General features: G+C 38.4%; 1 protein-coding gene across 1 annotated transcript in view; it reads right to left on the bottom strand.

Annotated features, from left to right (window-relative positions):
• rbl2 (retinoblastoma-like 2 (p130)) overlaps positions 1–14700 on the bottom strand; it is a 76195-nt gene that overhangs the window by 17576 nt on the left and 43919 nt on the right. The window contains exons 12-18 of the mRNA XM_039762910.1: positions 13236–13373; positions 12765–12929; positions 12072–12174; positions 5458–5730; positions 1291–1535; positions 783–959; positions 619–690 (exon numbers count right to left, since the gene is read on the bottom strand). Of these exons, the coding sequence (XP_039618844.1) occupies positions 619–690; positions 783–959; positions 1291–1535; positions 5458–5730; positions 12072–12174; positions 12765–12929; positions 13236–13373 (1173 nt within the window). The remainder of the gene's footprint in view (positions 1–618; positions 691–782; positions 960–1290; positions 1536–5457; positions 5731–12071; positions 12175–12764; positions 12930–13235; positions 13374–14700) is intronic.

Genomic DNA, 14700 nt, shown 5'->3' with positions numbered 1-14700 from the left:
GAACATAAGTTAAAAATCTTTTTGATCTTCTCCTTTAAAAGTAATAAGCCAGCTAGGACTTGCCACGTTTTGTCTGGCAGACGGTTCCCGATGGCATGCAAGTCGCCTCCGCAAGGTACCTGCACCACCAGTGCCAAGCTGGGACTCTTCAGGTTTTACAGCAGAGTGGCTCGATTCAGCTGCAGGATCATAGGGCCCTATGCAGAACGAGGACCCTGAGGTGCTGCAACCTGCGACTGAAACCATCTCCAGACCTGAACGCGTCAGAACTCAGCCAGCCAGATTCAAAGATTTCTTTATTGATTTTCACAGTTAAGCAGACTTTCAAATGATATTTGGGGTTTGGAAGAAGCATACAAAAGAAAAAAAAAAGACTGTTCTGTACAATTTCAATTACTTCGGAAAGTTCAAGCCTTGTGTTGTTTTTTTGGGAGTTACTGTATATTTGTTATGTTTGCAATGTGTACATTTTACGACAGTGTGTCTTTGTTTGCTGTAAAGTGTTTGGGGTTAGATGGTGAGTTTTTAGCAGGATTGGTTATTCGGAACTAAACGCTTTTCTGGGACAAACTGCACCTGTACGCTCTCATATTGTGTCAAACAACATGCTTCACTTACACTGCTGCAGGCTTGTGGCTGCATTCGGTAGCATTTCATGATGTTTTGAAACGATTTGTCCTCTTTTGTCACCTGAAATAAAACAAACACAATGAAAGACAGTTACTATATTACCTGGCACAGCACAATAAGAGAGCCAGGTGTTCTCTTGGTACCAGCCTTACCTTGGACATGACGTAGATGGCGCACATCAGAAGCTGGTCTAAATGCCGGTCCACCATCAGCTCTGGGTGTTGTACTAACGAATGCTCAAAGCATGTCCAGACTTTTCTGCGAAGTTCATCTGGGATGTCCAGCTTGGAACAGAGGTCTCTTAATCGCATGCTGACCAAGCGGTACACCTGAATGGACAGTAGACTGTGAATGTCTGGATCCGCACTTACTCAGTTAGCCACAGTCCTGACCAAGCTGAACAGGTGTTGAAAATGGATGGGTCACTTGATTTATTTCTGCTTTCGCAAGAGACCAAACTATGACTTTTACTGAAGGAAATGTGATTGAAGAACTAAGTGAAGATATAAAGTGGAGTATTGTGAGTCAAGAGCCACATATTTTGCTACATAGGTGGTTTCTTTTACATTTTCTAAAAGCTTACTTTTATTTTTTTTCCAGCATTGATGGCTATCATATTTTCTTGCTGTTCCCCTGAAGGCTAAGATTTCAAGGACTCACCTTTCTAAAGAACAGAGACATGGAACCAGTCTTCCGGGGCCGGGTACCTGCTGGGCTGTGATGCAAATGTTTCTTCTGTGTTTGACCAGGAGACTGCAGAGCGATGCCTCCTCCTACCTGCAGGCCAGGGCCGGCTAAGCTCTGGGCACTCAGAGGCTGCATGGGGCTCGTAACACTCTGCGGTGTGCCAGTCACACTGACTTGGACGGGTATAAAGGTGATCCCTCCATTCTCGTTGGCAATGCCTGCAACATTACACATGGAGGTAGAACAAGTTGTACAAACCAGTTTATTAATCTGCCTTCAGTATGAGAAACTCAACACCACTGTTTGCATCTGAGAAAGAACACCTCTGAAAGGTGAGCCGCTCGGCTGGAGTTCGAGTGACAGGATACAACTGGATAGCTGAACAGCTCAAAACAAGAATGTACTGAGCCAGAGCTTTTAATGTTGTTCTTCAGCATCCAGTCTGATAAAGTGGGGTTTAACTGTTAAAACATAAAGGGGATAATAACAGTAATACCAACAAAAGGGCCAGAAAAGCTGCTTATTTTTATCTCATGCCGACAAAAATTAAAGCCCAGCACAGCACGTGGTTGAAAGAAAGAATGAGCAGAAAATGTCTTTTATTAAAATCACAGAAGACACTAAGCCTTTTAAATGTTTCTGAATTATCTGACTAATATTCACATACCAAAACAATGCATTCCTAAAGATGGCTGTAGATCGGTCAGATTTCATTAGGTGATTCATTACTTTAAAGTAACTGAAGCAGGGGTGAACAAAATACGACTCACGGACCAAATCCGGCCAATGGCAAGGGTGCAAGTGGCTCGCAGGCTATTTGTAGAAATCAGCAATACTGCATTCTGGCATTCTTAACAAAGATGATGCTACAGTTTGCTGGGCATTATGGGTGATTGCCATTGGGTGACATGGAAAAAATGATTCAATAAAGTGAGTTTTTACCATACGAATAAGTGCAGTCTGTAGCGTACCTGCGTGGAGAGTGCTTTGAGTTGTGGGAAAAGTGCAATATAAATGTAAAGAATTATTATTATCACGCATAGATGGGTAAAGTGTGTGTTTAGTGGCTTCTTTTCATTTCTCCTGCGTGTACATTTTCAAAAAATATATAAGTTTGCACATGGCGATATATGGAAGATAATTTGTGGCAAAATTAAGGCCCATTTTTTACTGTGTTATAATTAAAACATATTAACTAAATCATTGATTGCTTTCACTATGGCATGCAATTTTCGTGTCAGTTTAAATTGTAATACAAAAGCATATTGCATTTTACTTCATGTTCATAGGTTGTCATAGAAGGCGTATTACATTTCACTTAGCAGCTGCTCCATGTGCATTGCATCGCAAATCAAGACAACACTTTAAATTGTGGCAAAAGTAAAAGTCATCAAATGACCAATCGGCATCAAAAGAAGGGGCAAAGGGCGTCAACAGTCAATTATGAGTGTGTTGTATGTACTTGTATGTAAAGAGGGTGAACACGATAAGGCAGGGAACGGGTGGAAGCTGGCGATCTGAATGATGATTTTATTCTCTTGTTTATTGAAAGAAGGAACAGAGTTTATGAATAAAAAGCTACAAAGAATCCAAGGCCAAACAAATGTTTCACTATATTCCATGTTTAGTTAAAATGACTAATAACCCACACTTCAAAAATGTAACCGCACTGTTTACTTTAACATGTATTAAAAACAAAACAACTTTAGACATGAGAGTAAACTTGTCAGTAAGCCCTAAACATACTTTTGGCTGTTTCAGTTAAGTACTCCACAGTCTGTATTTACTACGGTTATACTCAGAATGCAGAATACAGAAACATTTGGAAGTGGAATGCCTCTTTCCCACATTTTGAGGCTGGCTGGTCATTAGATGATTTTTAGCTTTGGCATGAAGCTTTTGTCTTGAATTGAAATGCAATACACACAAGCTGCCTCTAAGCAAATGCAATACGCTTGCAAAAATGCAATGTGCTTTTGTATTGCATCTGAAACTGACAATTGTGTGCCATAGTGAAAAGCAGGCGATTGTTTGGTTGGCTTCTTTTTAAAACTGGGCTAAAATCAAATGTTCCACCTACATATGTATTGCATTTCAACATAATTAACATATTGGACTGCATTTAATTTTGGCACAAATAATCATCCATAATATCAGTGATGGATTTTGTTGGCAGCAGAACTTCAGTTGTAACTCCAGGTCTGTAAACAAATCAGTATGAACGCCACTTACTAATGTGGAAGATGAAAGTTAAAAGGAGAAAGATGAACAGATGGATTATTCCTGTACTTCAATCTGTGTGTTTGGCGAGATGAGGAGGAAAAGGCACTTAACAAAAGTGCCATCCCAGTCCTGCATTCAGGTACTTGGTGTGCTTTTTTTCAAATGCTTCATCACTGGCTAAGAAGAGGACGGTAGTTCTGGTTCTCAAGTGAACCAATTTCAGTTTTGGTATAGCTTTGTTCATTTTTATTTTTTTCTGTTCTTAAAGATTTACAATGTGAGGGAAGTGCAACAAGCAAAGTTGTTTTTCCAATTTCAAGAGACTGTGTTCAGATGTAAGTGCAGACTGCACAGGGCATGCTGCTCAGATTGCTGTTCTTCAAGGTGAATTCAAATCTAACTTTCAGTACTTTAGGTGCCATGAAACAGACTTTCAATTTTTTTCTGTACTTTAGTACATCAGGATACACTAAAAGCAAATATAGTAGAGAGCAAACAGGTACAAATCAATGCCATGAACTAATTGTTGTGACATTAGGCTTCTCAGTCGCTATTAACCTTTTGTTAAGAGGCCAGCAGTTTCATGTTTAAGACTAGGACAATGCCAGAGTGATGTCACTTTACTTTAAAATTGCTATCTTTTATTGTTTGAGCATTAATCTTAATGACTTTTAACAAAAAAAAAGTTTTTAGATTGTACTATTTCCTGAAGCAACTACTTTTTTGCCCTTCCGTGAGAACCCTAAATCCAAAGAGGACTGTTTCATTTATGTTAGGTAGAATACCCAGAGGGGACTGGGTGGTCTCATGGTCTGGAATCCCTACAGATTTTATTTTTTTTGTTTTTTCTGTCCCCCCTGGCCATTGGACCTTACTCTTATTCGATGTTAATTAATGTTGATTTATTTTGTTTTCTTACTGTGTCTTTTATTTTTCTATTTTTAATATGTAAAGCACTTTGAGCTACTGTTTGCATGAAAATGTGCTATATAAATAAATGTTGTTGTTGTTAATGTTAGCCACTAAAATATGTGCTAGAATGCCCAGGTTCATAGTCACACGTGGATTTTGTGTGGTGCATTGAACCAGTCATTATTGACAATTTGCCCACCACTGCTTTAAACTAAATAAGGCCGAACTCTTTGAGACAAAACCAAGAAGGATGCATCTCTCAAACTGAGTGGAAATACAGTCCTCTAAGGTTTTTCATCTTGTGCGAGGATTCTCCATTTCTGTCCTGAATACTTTAGACCAGCGGTTCTCAAAGGCGGTCCTGGGGACCCCCTGTGGCTGCAGGTTTTTGTTCCAACCAGCTTCTGTTTTTAATTGTACTCCTGGGCTAGTTAAGTGAACTGTTGTTACCCAGATTCTATCAGAAATTAGAAAACTAGGTTTGGTAAAAAAAATATATATATTAAAATGTACTAAGTAGTTAAATGGGAATAATGTTTTTTTTTCTTTTTAACAATATTTTCATTTTGATTTTCATTCTATTTTTCCAGGTGTTCTAATTGTTTAATTAATTCATTATTTGCTGATTAGTGGGTTTGACTCTGAAGAAGTTGCAGCCTTTCATGATTGAGTGTTATTTTCCTGCGTGTCTGCTCTGCTTGTTTTTAATTGTCGTTATTAAGATTCAATGAAGGGAGCAAACTACACAGACAAAGGTTAAATATAAAGGAAGCAACAAAAGTGAGTTAACCATTGAAGTCTATAGCAAAAATGGAAATATTTGTAAATGTCTTATAAATGGAAAAATCATGGCTCTGTGCTTTCTTAATGTAGAATAAGAGAAGAGAAAAAAAATACCAGCTATTTAAATTTGTTATCAGTTGGTGTCATTGATTATGAATCTGAAGCAAAAACCTGAAGCCATAGTGGCCACCAGTAATTAGTAGTAGCAAAGCAAAGGGTTACCTTGCACAGGGATGGTGACCGTCTGTCCATTGTTGGCTGTGACCGTTGCGGTGGCCATGGTGACCACTGTCTGGCCAGGCACTGGGGTAATCGCCATGGCATCTGCAGTCACATTTTGCATAGGAACGGTGTTCACGATTGGAGACTGAGAGACTCTGATTGTGCTGCTTGATTCTGTGTTGCTGTCACCATCAACAAAAAGTCTTCGCCTGGCACTTCCTGCTGCTGGAGAGCTATAGCGGTCATGAAGAGTAGCCGGAGATGAAGAGACCACTGTTGGAAATTAAGAAAGGAACGCATGAGGGAAACAATCTCCAGTTAGAAGCAAAAACATGTATCAGGAACAATGCAGCACAACAAGGGTGAAGTACACGTAAATAAAACCAAAAACCAGAATTATGGGGGTGAAGGTGATTGGTAGTAATAAAAGTTTTTACATAAACTACATTATAAAAGTTAATGAAGTGTCCATGGGTCTGCACTTCTTTACTGAACCTTCACATTCAGCACATGAATTCACCATCACTATGGCAGCCCACCTTTGAATCACAGGCACTGTACCAAGCACTGTTACAGTAATATAAGAACAAAGTGTACACAGGGATACAGATGGAATTCTACTGAGAAATCATTTCACCTAAGGCTGAATAAAGGTAACTATTTGTTTAGACGCTTTTCTTAATTTAATTGAAAACAGTCACTAATTAATTCAGTACCTTTGTCTGACTAAAACATCTCATCTTTCATATTCCTGGTGAAGGGCACAGTACTTGCACTTACTGAGTAAGGCAGACTATTTCCAGCAAAACTCTCTGGGTCTTCTGGGAGAATCCTGGTGCTCCCCGGCCAGCCACGCTCCCTAAAATATCTTGGGCCTACCTATGGGGCTCATCCCAGTGGACCTTACCCAATACATGTGCCATGAGAAGCACCACTGGGCCATCCTCACTAGATGACATAAACATCTTGAGTGACAGTGGCTGTCCTCTGAATTCCTCCCGGATTGTTTAATCTATCATATTATCACAGAAACTGAGTGTCACAACCCTGGGGAGGAGGCTCATGTCTGCCACTTGAGTCTGCAGTTTCACTCTGTCACTCACTATTCACAAATCTGGGAGGATTTCTATTTTTTCCTATTATCATACATACTGTATGCAGAGGAAATGAAGAATGAAGCTGTCAGAAATATTCATTATAGTCTAATTAATGACTGACATTATCTAGATTACCTATAGACTGGCTTGAAATTGGTTACCTTTGCACAAACTAAAACAGGTGTTTTTCCAGTACTTTTCCATTATGCAAAGAGTTTAGTAAACACCCAGCACACATACCCTGACTTGAACATTTATGACTTAACCAAATGTATGTTACATAATGTATAGAAGAATGATAAAGAAACGTGTGGGCCCCTATGTCATTCTAGTCGGTAAGTACTTTCCAATAATGCAGAATTATCTGAACATCAACTGACTAAATGAATTGAAAGGGCAATTATTGCTTTATACGTGGAAAAATGTAATCACCCAATAAACCACAGTCACCTTGTTTGTGAGATAGTATCAATGAAAATAACACTCGAGGTATATCAGCCTTCATAAGCACTTTAAGGAAATGATCTGCATTGTTTTTTTTGTTTTTTTTTATTTTTATTAATTTTATTACACTCCGTACAAAGCAATCAAGTTTTTACAAAAAGAAAAATAGAGTTAAGAACAGATCGATCCCCACCCCTGAGAGAGAGAGCAAGCCAAACGGCATAAAAATTTTACAGTTTTTAAACATACCTAAATTAATAAATTCTCTATGCTTCATGAACTTATTTTAAAATATTACTGATTAGATCCTGCCATGTTTTGAAAAACGTCTGTACGGATCCTCCAACTGAGTATTTGATTTTTTCCAATTTCAAATAATATAACACATCAGTTTCCCACTGACTTAAAAGAGGAGAGTTTGGATTCTTCCAGTTTATCAGAATAAGTCTGCGTGCCAAAAGTGTAGTAAATGCAATCACAATTTGTTTGTCTTTCTCCACTTTAAGCCCCTCTGGAAGAACCCCAAACACAGCTGTTAATGGGTTAGGAGGGATTGTGAGTCCAAGGCTGTCTGAAAGGTAATTAAAAATTTTGTCCAGAATAATGTTAATTTGGTGCAGGCCCAGAACATGTGACCTAGTGAGGCTGGACTAATTTGCAGCGTTCGCAGGTTGGATCATGTCCTGGATACATTTTGGAGAGTTTTAGTCGAGACAGATGTCCTCGATAAATAATTTTAAGTTGTATAATTGTATGCTTTGCGCATATGGAGCTTGAGTGAATTCTCTGCATTGCTACTTTCCACTCCTCTTCTGATATATTAATTGAGAGATCTTTTTCCCAGTGTCCTCTTGGATCTTTGAAAGGGAGGGATTGTAAAATGATTTTATATATTGCAGAGATGGAGTCTAAGTCCTTGAGATTGAGCAATATTTTTCCAGCATGGATGAGGGTGCAAGATGAGGAAAATCTGGAAGGTTCTGTTTAACAAAGTTCCTGATTTGAAGATAGTGAAAGAAATGTGTAGCTGGAATGTTAAATTTGGAATGTAATTGTTCATAGGAAGCAAAGACGTTGTCTATATAAAGATCTCTAAGCAAGTTAATTCCAAATTTTTTCCAGATATTAAAAACTGCATATGTTTGTGAAGGTTGAAAGAGGTGGTTCTCTTGCAGAGGTGCCACAGATAGAAGCTTCTCCGTCTTAAAATGCTTTCTACATTGGTTCCAGATTCTAAGTGAGTGGAGCACAATTGGGTTATTTGTATATTGCCGATAGTGTGTGTTTATTGGAGCATAGCAGGGAATACAAAGAAGTACTGCAGGATTTTACTTCTATTGTGGTCCAAGCCTGTGTATGTTCTTCTATTTGTGTCCAGGTTCTTATCGCCTGTATATTTGCTGCCCAGTAATAAAACTGGAAGTTAGGTAGAGCCATGCCGCCTTCTGCCTTTTGTCTTTGTAGGGTCGCTCTTTTGATGCGTGGATGAGGTTATTGTTGAATCTAATTGCCTAAAGAATGATTTATTAGTGTATATTGGGATGTTTTGAAATAAAAAAAGGAGTTTAGGAAGAATATTCATCTTAACAGTGTTAATTCTTCCAGCTAGTGTGAGATGAAGGGTTGACCATCTATGCAAGTCTTGTTTAATTTTTTCCATGCAGACGGCAAAATTTTGTTGATAAAGAGCTTTATGTTTACTTGTGATGTTTACCCGAGGTATTTAAACTGTTCTGCAATGATAAAAGGTAGGGTGTCTAATCTAATATTATATGCTTGAGAATTCACTGGAAAGAGTACACTTTTATTCAGATTAATTCTGAGACCAGAGATCTTTTGAAATTCTGTGAGTGCTGCTAAGACAGCAGGCACAGAATTTTCTGGGTCCGAAATATACAGTACCATGTCATCTGCATATAATGAGATTTTCTGTTCCAGTCCTTCTCTGCTAATCCCCTTTATCTGATCAGTATTTCGACAATGTATTGCCAGTGGTTCAATGGCAATCGCAAACAGCAGCGGTGACAAGGGGCATCCTTGTCTAGTGCCACGTTTTAGTTTAAAGTAGTCTGAGCAAATGTTATTGATACAAACTGAAGCTTCTGGGTTAGTATACAGTAATTTAATCCATGCACAAATGTTTGGGCCAAACCCAAACTTCTCCAATGTAGTAAAAAGGTATTTCCATGATCTGCATTGTTTTAGCAACATCTTGTTGGAGTCCTCTCATTTTATGCAAGAAGACTTGGGGCTCGTTTATACTTCATGCTCAGAACGTGTACGTGCACACAAAATGGCTGCCACGCGTTCCCAGCGTTCATTTCACACGTCCTCTGAGCAGGTCCTTTGAGTACCAGCAAAAAGTTAGGGGGCACAGAGTGACAAAAGTTGGACTGTGACGTCAGAGTCTCTGTGTACTATCTACTGTACATGTGACAGAAAGCCTCTATGCGGATCCTACGGGATCGATGTGCCTGCTTCAATGCTTGATGAATGGTTCGATGTGGTGAAGCAAAATGCCGACATACAGATGCATTTGTGGTGCTTTTATATTCAAGCGTCGCATAATCCTGATTGTAATGACACGATACATTTTAAATGTCTCACATACCATCTTTTGCAACTTCACAACAGCAACATAATGTATAGCGCTGTATTTAAGCCTCAGAGAAAAAAAATTAAGGACATAATGAAAATGCCCATTTTGTGATTAAAGTGGAAATTTTGGCTTTAATCTCGAAATGTACACTTTAACCTCGTAAGTTTACTTTATCATTAAAGCAGACCGTCGTAAACGTCACCCCAGTTTTTAATCACTATGAACTTCTTGGACCTGACAGCAGTGGCAAGCAGCAATAGATCACCACACAGAACCCATTAAATGTATGATATTACATGTAACACTCTGAAAATCTAGAATCTTTAGATTTATACTTGATATCACTTTCATGATGAAATGCATTAAAGTATGTGTGTTACATTTTACAGATAAATCGTTAATTTCACTTAAATAATGAATACTGTTGCTGGTATTCCCTGCTTGGAGTTTACATGTTTTCCTGCTGGGTTTCCACACTATGCTCCGGTTTCCTTCCAAAGATATGCAGATTTGGGGATTTGGTGCCGCTAAAATGACGCCAGTGTATGTGAATGCTTGTATTCACCTTGAGATGAGCTGATGCCCCATGTAGGGATTGTTTCTGCCTCGTGCCCAATGCTTGCTGGAATGGACACATCCCTCGATTGATGGATTTAATCATTAAACATCCTTTTCATAGATATTGCGGTAAGGTGTCATCAGAATTTAATGGATGTTCCCGGCAATTCACAACACAGAGACGCCGAACCCGTTCTCACCGTGATAATATCTCGCACTGCCAACTGCTGGATTCCTCCAGATTTACGTAATGTACGCATGCAAGTATAAACAGTAAAACACTTGTGTAACAAGAGTGTCCGCTGGAGATGCTTCACATTGCGTGAAGTATAAACTTGGCCTTAAAAATGGCATTTACATCAATTCAAAATATAAGCATTGTAACAATCACAAATAAAAAATGATTTTGTTTCCTTCTTGCCAATCAATCCGAGCTACAGTTTAGAAACATCTGTTAATTGATATCTACATTCCCATTTAGTTTCAGCATTACTAAAGTATTCTTATCAACTTTTTAAACCACTGTCACATGCCTAACCCTTAATAGTGTGGTTTTATTTACATAAAACAGTGTAAGTGCTGTATATAGCAGTAAATTATAAAGCTGAATTCACCTTCCACTGCTGCTAGGTGGGTTGGTGTCAAACTTGATGACAGCTGCTGCAGAACATGTGACCTCAGCATGTCATGTTACACAACTAGTTATCACAGGGTATGTCAAATTAGACAGCTGCACGATGGCATTCCAGCACAGTTTCACGTTTCCAAAGTATTCTAGGGTATTCCAAAGTATACTAACTTGTTCTACTTCCTATAGCCAATGTGTTGCCTGGCAGAGCCGATCCCAGTATGAAGGCTTTATACATTGCAAGTTCACCCACAATCTCTGCCCTTTTTTGTTTTTAATTCTGTTATTGTATGTAAAACATTCAACATCACACACATGAGTCTGTCTTCTGTTTTTCAAGTTCAAAACATTCTTGTTCCGATTTTTCCTGCTGCTGCATTATATGCACTGCACTTGTGGCTGAGCACTCACTGGTCTTCAACTTTCACAGACACACAGACCACCACTAAGACTTCAAACAAAACACTGGCTAAGATAATGTATAAGTCAAGTAATGCGACATAGAATTAATTTTGCTGGTGAAATCTAAAAGTTGTACAAAATCATCATTAATACACACTTATCTCACTTCTACTTTTGTGGACAAAAAGTAGGAAGTGGACTAAAAAGCTACAGTAGGTTCAGTCTCCTGCCAATAATTCACTGTAACTTACTTGACTAGCCTCTGTTCCATGTGTATGAATAAATAAACAAATACACTGGAAGATAACAAACTTATGGAAGATCCTACTGTATAATGATATTGAACATGCTGTGATTGTATAAAGCATTCCACAAAAATAAATGTTCTCCACAGTAAAGTGTATGGAGAATAGCAAAGATCTCCTTATGGGTAAATGGCTGAAACAAAGACAGGAACTTGGAATGTTGCACTGGAAGATCGCAGGCAAGCACCATAAGAAAAAGTGTAAAACGATCTCAACATCACCAGACGAGCCAACACACAAAGTTGTTCAAGACATACTTTCCTTTCAAGAGGTAGTCTTTGCTTGATGATTTTATTTTTTAAATGAAGATCAGACAATCTGCCAGATATGTGGCTCACCCTTAAATAACTTGCCCTCCACAACATCTCATTCATGGTGTGTTATAGAAAGAGTTGTGCAGAATATACCGTTATTGACAAGTGACACCTCACAACAAAATAATAACACAAGTTAATAAAATAAATAATGACAGAACTTAGTAGCAGATATCAACAAACAGAATAAGCTTCTAGTGAACCAATCAACTAAATGTATGCTTATGTTAAAAAAATAAATGTAATGAGTACAGAATATTCACATACATCTTCCAGCTTCTGTACGAATTTCATTGACTCTGTTGGAAGTCAGAGGAGAGTTTTGGAAACCTCGTCCCTCTGGGTATTCAAACTGATCTGGCGTCATCACCTGAAACAGAAATGATATGTTAGTTGATGGGACAATGCTGCCAGTAAAAATGAATGAGACTCAACACAAGTAAAATTTAAACTGTTTCATGAATGAGTTAGCAGACTTGAGATTCTCTGACAGGAATCCATCCATCGGTACTTTTACTGGACTCCTTTAATATAGTCTAAGGGCTCAGCCTCTCTCACTGTCATTGGGCGCAAGGCAGAAACTAAACCTGTACGAGCTGCCAGTCTATCAAGGGGTACACTAACACACACTCCCACACTCACTCACGACAGACCAATTTAGAGTTGCCAATCAAGATAGCACCTGATTGGAGATATGAGAGCAAAACACCTAATGCTGACACAAGAAGAACATGAAAACTTAGGTTCAGCCCTGCAGAGTTGTGAGGCAGCAGTGTGAATCCCTGTTGTCACTATGCTACCCCAGAAAGATTCACCTACAGGAAAAGTTCATTAATATTGAAGCCTTCAGTGTTATCAAAAAAGACCATCATGATAGAATTCAAAAACTCATTTTTGGAACAGTGAGATTATAACTAAATGTAAAATCTGTGGACAGAACATCTCAAACAGGCACCTAACCTCTTCACAGGTTGGCACTTTGTTCTTAGCTCCACGGATGTATTCCCACAATGGAGACTCCTGCTTCCATGCCATACTCTCTAAGACCTGCTCTTCTAATCGGTCAAGATGTTTGACCACTTCTCTGAAGAGGCCATCTTCTGTTCGGATCAGCACCTCAATCACCTAAAGCAGACACAGAAATGTGAGTAGTGTCACCAAGTTAAAGAATGATGCCAAGTAAACGTAGCTTAGCACTATCAACAGTTAAAAATGGTCATTAGTACAAAACAAAACATCACAGGGCACAGTTGCCCACATATGGTTTTCAAAGTTAAAGTCACCAAACAGCACAGAACCAGTATCCACACAGAAGGTGACACAACAAAGAGATGAATCAAAGTCCAGGAAGCAGCTGCATATAAACAGGATTTTACCCCATTAATACCGATAATTTTAGCTCCTCAGGGTTTTTGTGTTGTTTATGCTTACCTTATAGAAGTGATATGCTGGCAGATCAAAGATTTCAATAATCCATGGGAAGTCACCTGGAGGCTTATATGAGAATAAAATGATCTCGAGACAGCATGCCATGAGTGATCTGTGGAAAACATCCTGCTCCAGAATACCCTGTGTCCATTAACAAGAGATAAAAAGTGAAACAAAGAAAACAATGCAAAGAAAGGGGCAGAACCAGGAAATACAAGCAAATATGAAAAAAAAACTAAGAGGAGACGGTGCATATGGCTCATCTGTCTAACAAGCAGACCTTATTAAAGTGCCATTTTATGCTATTCATATTAATGTAATTTATAAGCAATGGTGTCGATTCACAGCAAATTCACAGATATGAAAGACTGCATAATACTCAAAAAAATGTATTTTGAAATGAACTGTAATTAGTTTTTATTTAGCATCTTCAGTGTTTTTTAAATTATTATGAATGATGCAAGATAGCTTTGACATAGATGCATACATAGCAGCCATCATTAACAATGATACATAGTATAGTCCAGTACATACTCTGTCTCCATTTTTATTCATTTTATTATTATATTTTCACATTATCCGTTGCAACCAACAGTTCAAGAAGCCACGCAATAAGCACAGCCACAGATAAGCAGCTCCATTGGCAGCTGGCTGTTTGGCTGAGTAGTACAACCCACTGCTTGTTACTCCCTTCTCAGGGATGAGGAGACAACACCCTGAATGAATCCTCAGAAACGACAGTATGTGTCTCACAGTCATCAGTTAGTGGTGCATTTTCATGCCATTATTATGCATTTTCAAAGTCCATGAGGTATTATCATCACAACTATAATATGTTTAATCAGAAGGTCAACATAATTACATGCTAGGGGTTCAGTTTAGTTTAAATTATTTGTGTTTTTATGATTTCAAATACAGTAATATTTCTGCACTGTCATTTTTTCAAAGAAGTATTATGCATATTTGCTGATTTCCCATTAATGGGCATTTCCCAGTGCATAATCTGACTTAAACAGAAAAATGGCGTATGAACATCAGCAGGAATGGAACTTATTTGTAATGTTAGAGCCGCCTGTGTGTGTGTGTATATTATATACATATATAAATATAAATACACATGTATGTATGGGCATTGCATTCTGATCAGGCAGAAAGAGAAACATTACCCATAGGATGTACTGTAACTTGGTTTTCTGGCAATGAAAATAAAGACAGAAGACAAAGCACATTCCTCCTTTAGCTGATTAAGCCTAATAGCAATAATACACATAGACCTTTCACTCTACAAATCCAAACTTGTGCTGTGTCTTCCACTATCTATACTGGGATAATTTGTCAAAAAAGATCTTTAAACTCATAAAATAGCTAGTCAGGTTCAGCAAATTCCCAGAACCCTAAAATATCTGAAGAAGAAGAAAATAGTAGGACACTGCTGCACAGTCATGATGAAATCCATACCACGTCTTCT

The sequence above is a fragment of the Polypterus senegalus genome, chromosome 9 (assembly GCF_016835505.1).
Source record: "Polypterus senegalus isolate Bchr_013 chromosome 9, ASM1683550v1, whole genome shotgun sequence".
NCBI classification, from domain to species: Eukaryota; Metazoa; Chordata; class Cladistia; order Polypteriformes; family Polypteridae; genus Polypterus; species Polypterus senegalus.
Note: the sequence above shows the minus strand (reverse complement) of the source record. Positions and strands in the feature narration are given on the sequence as shown.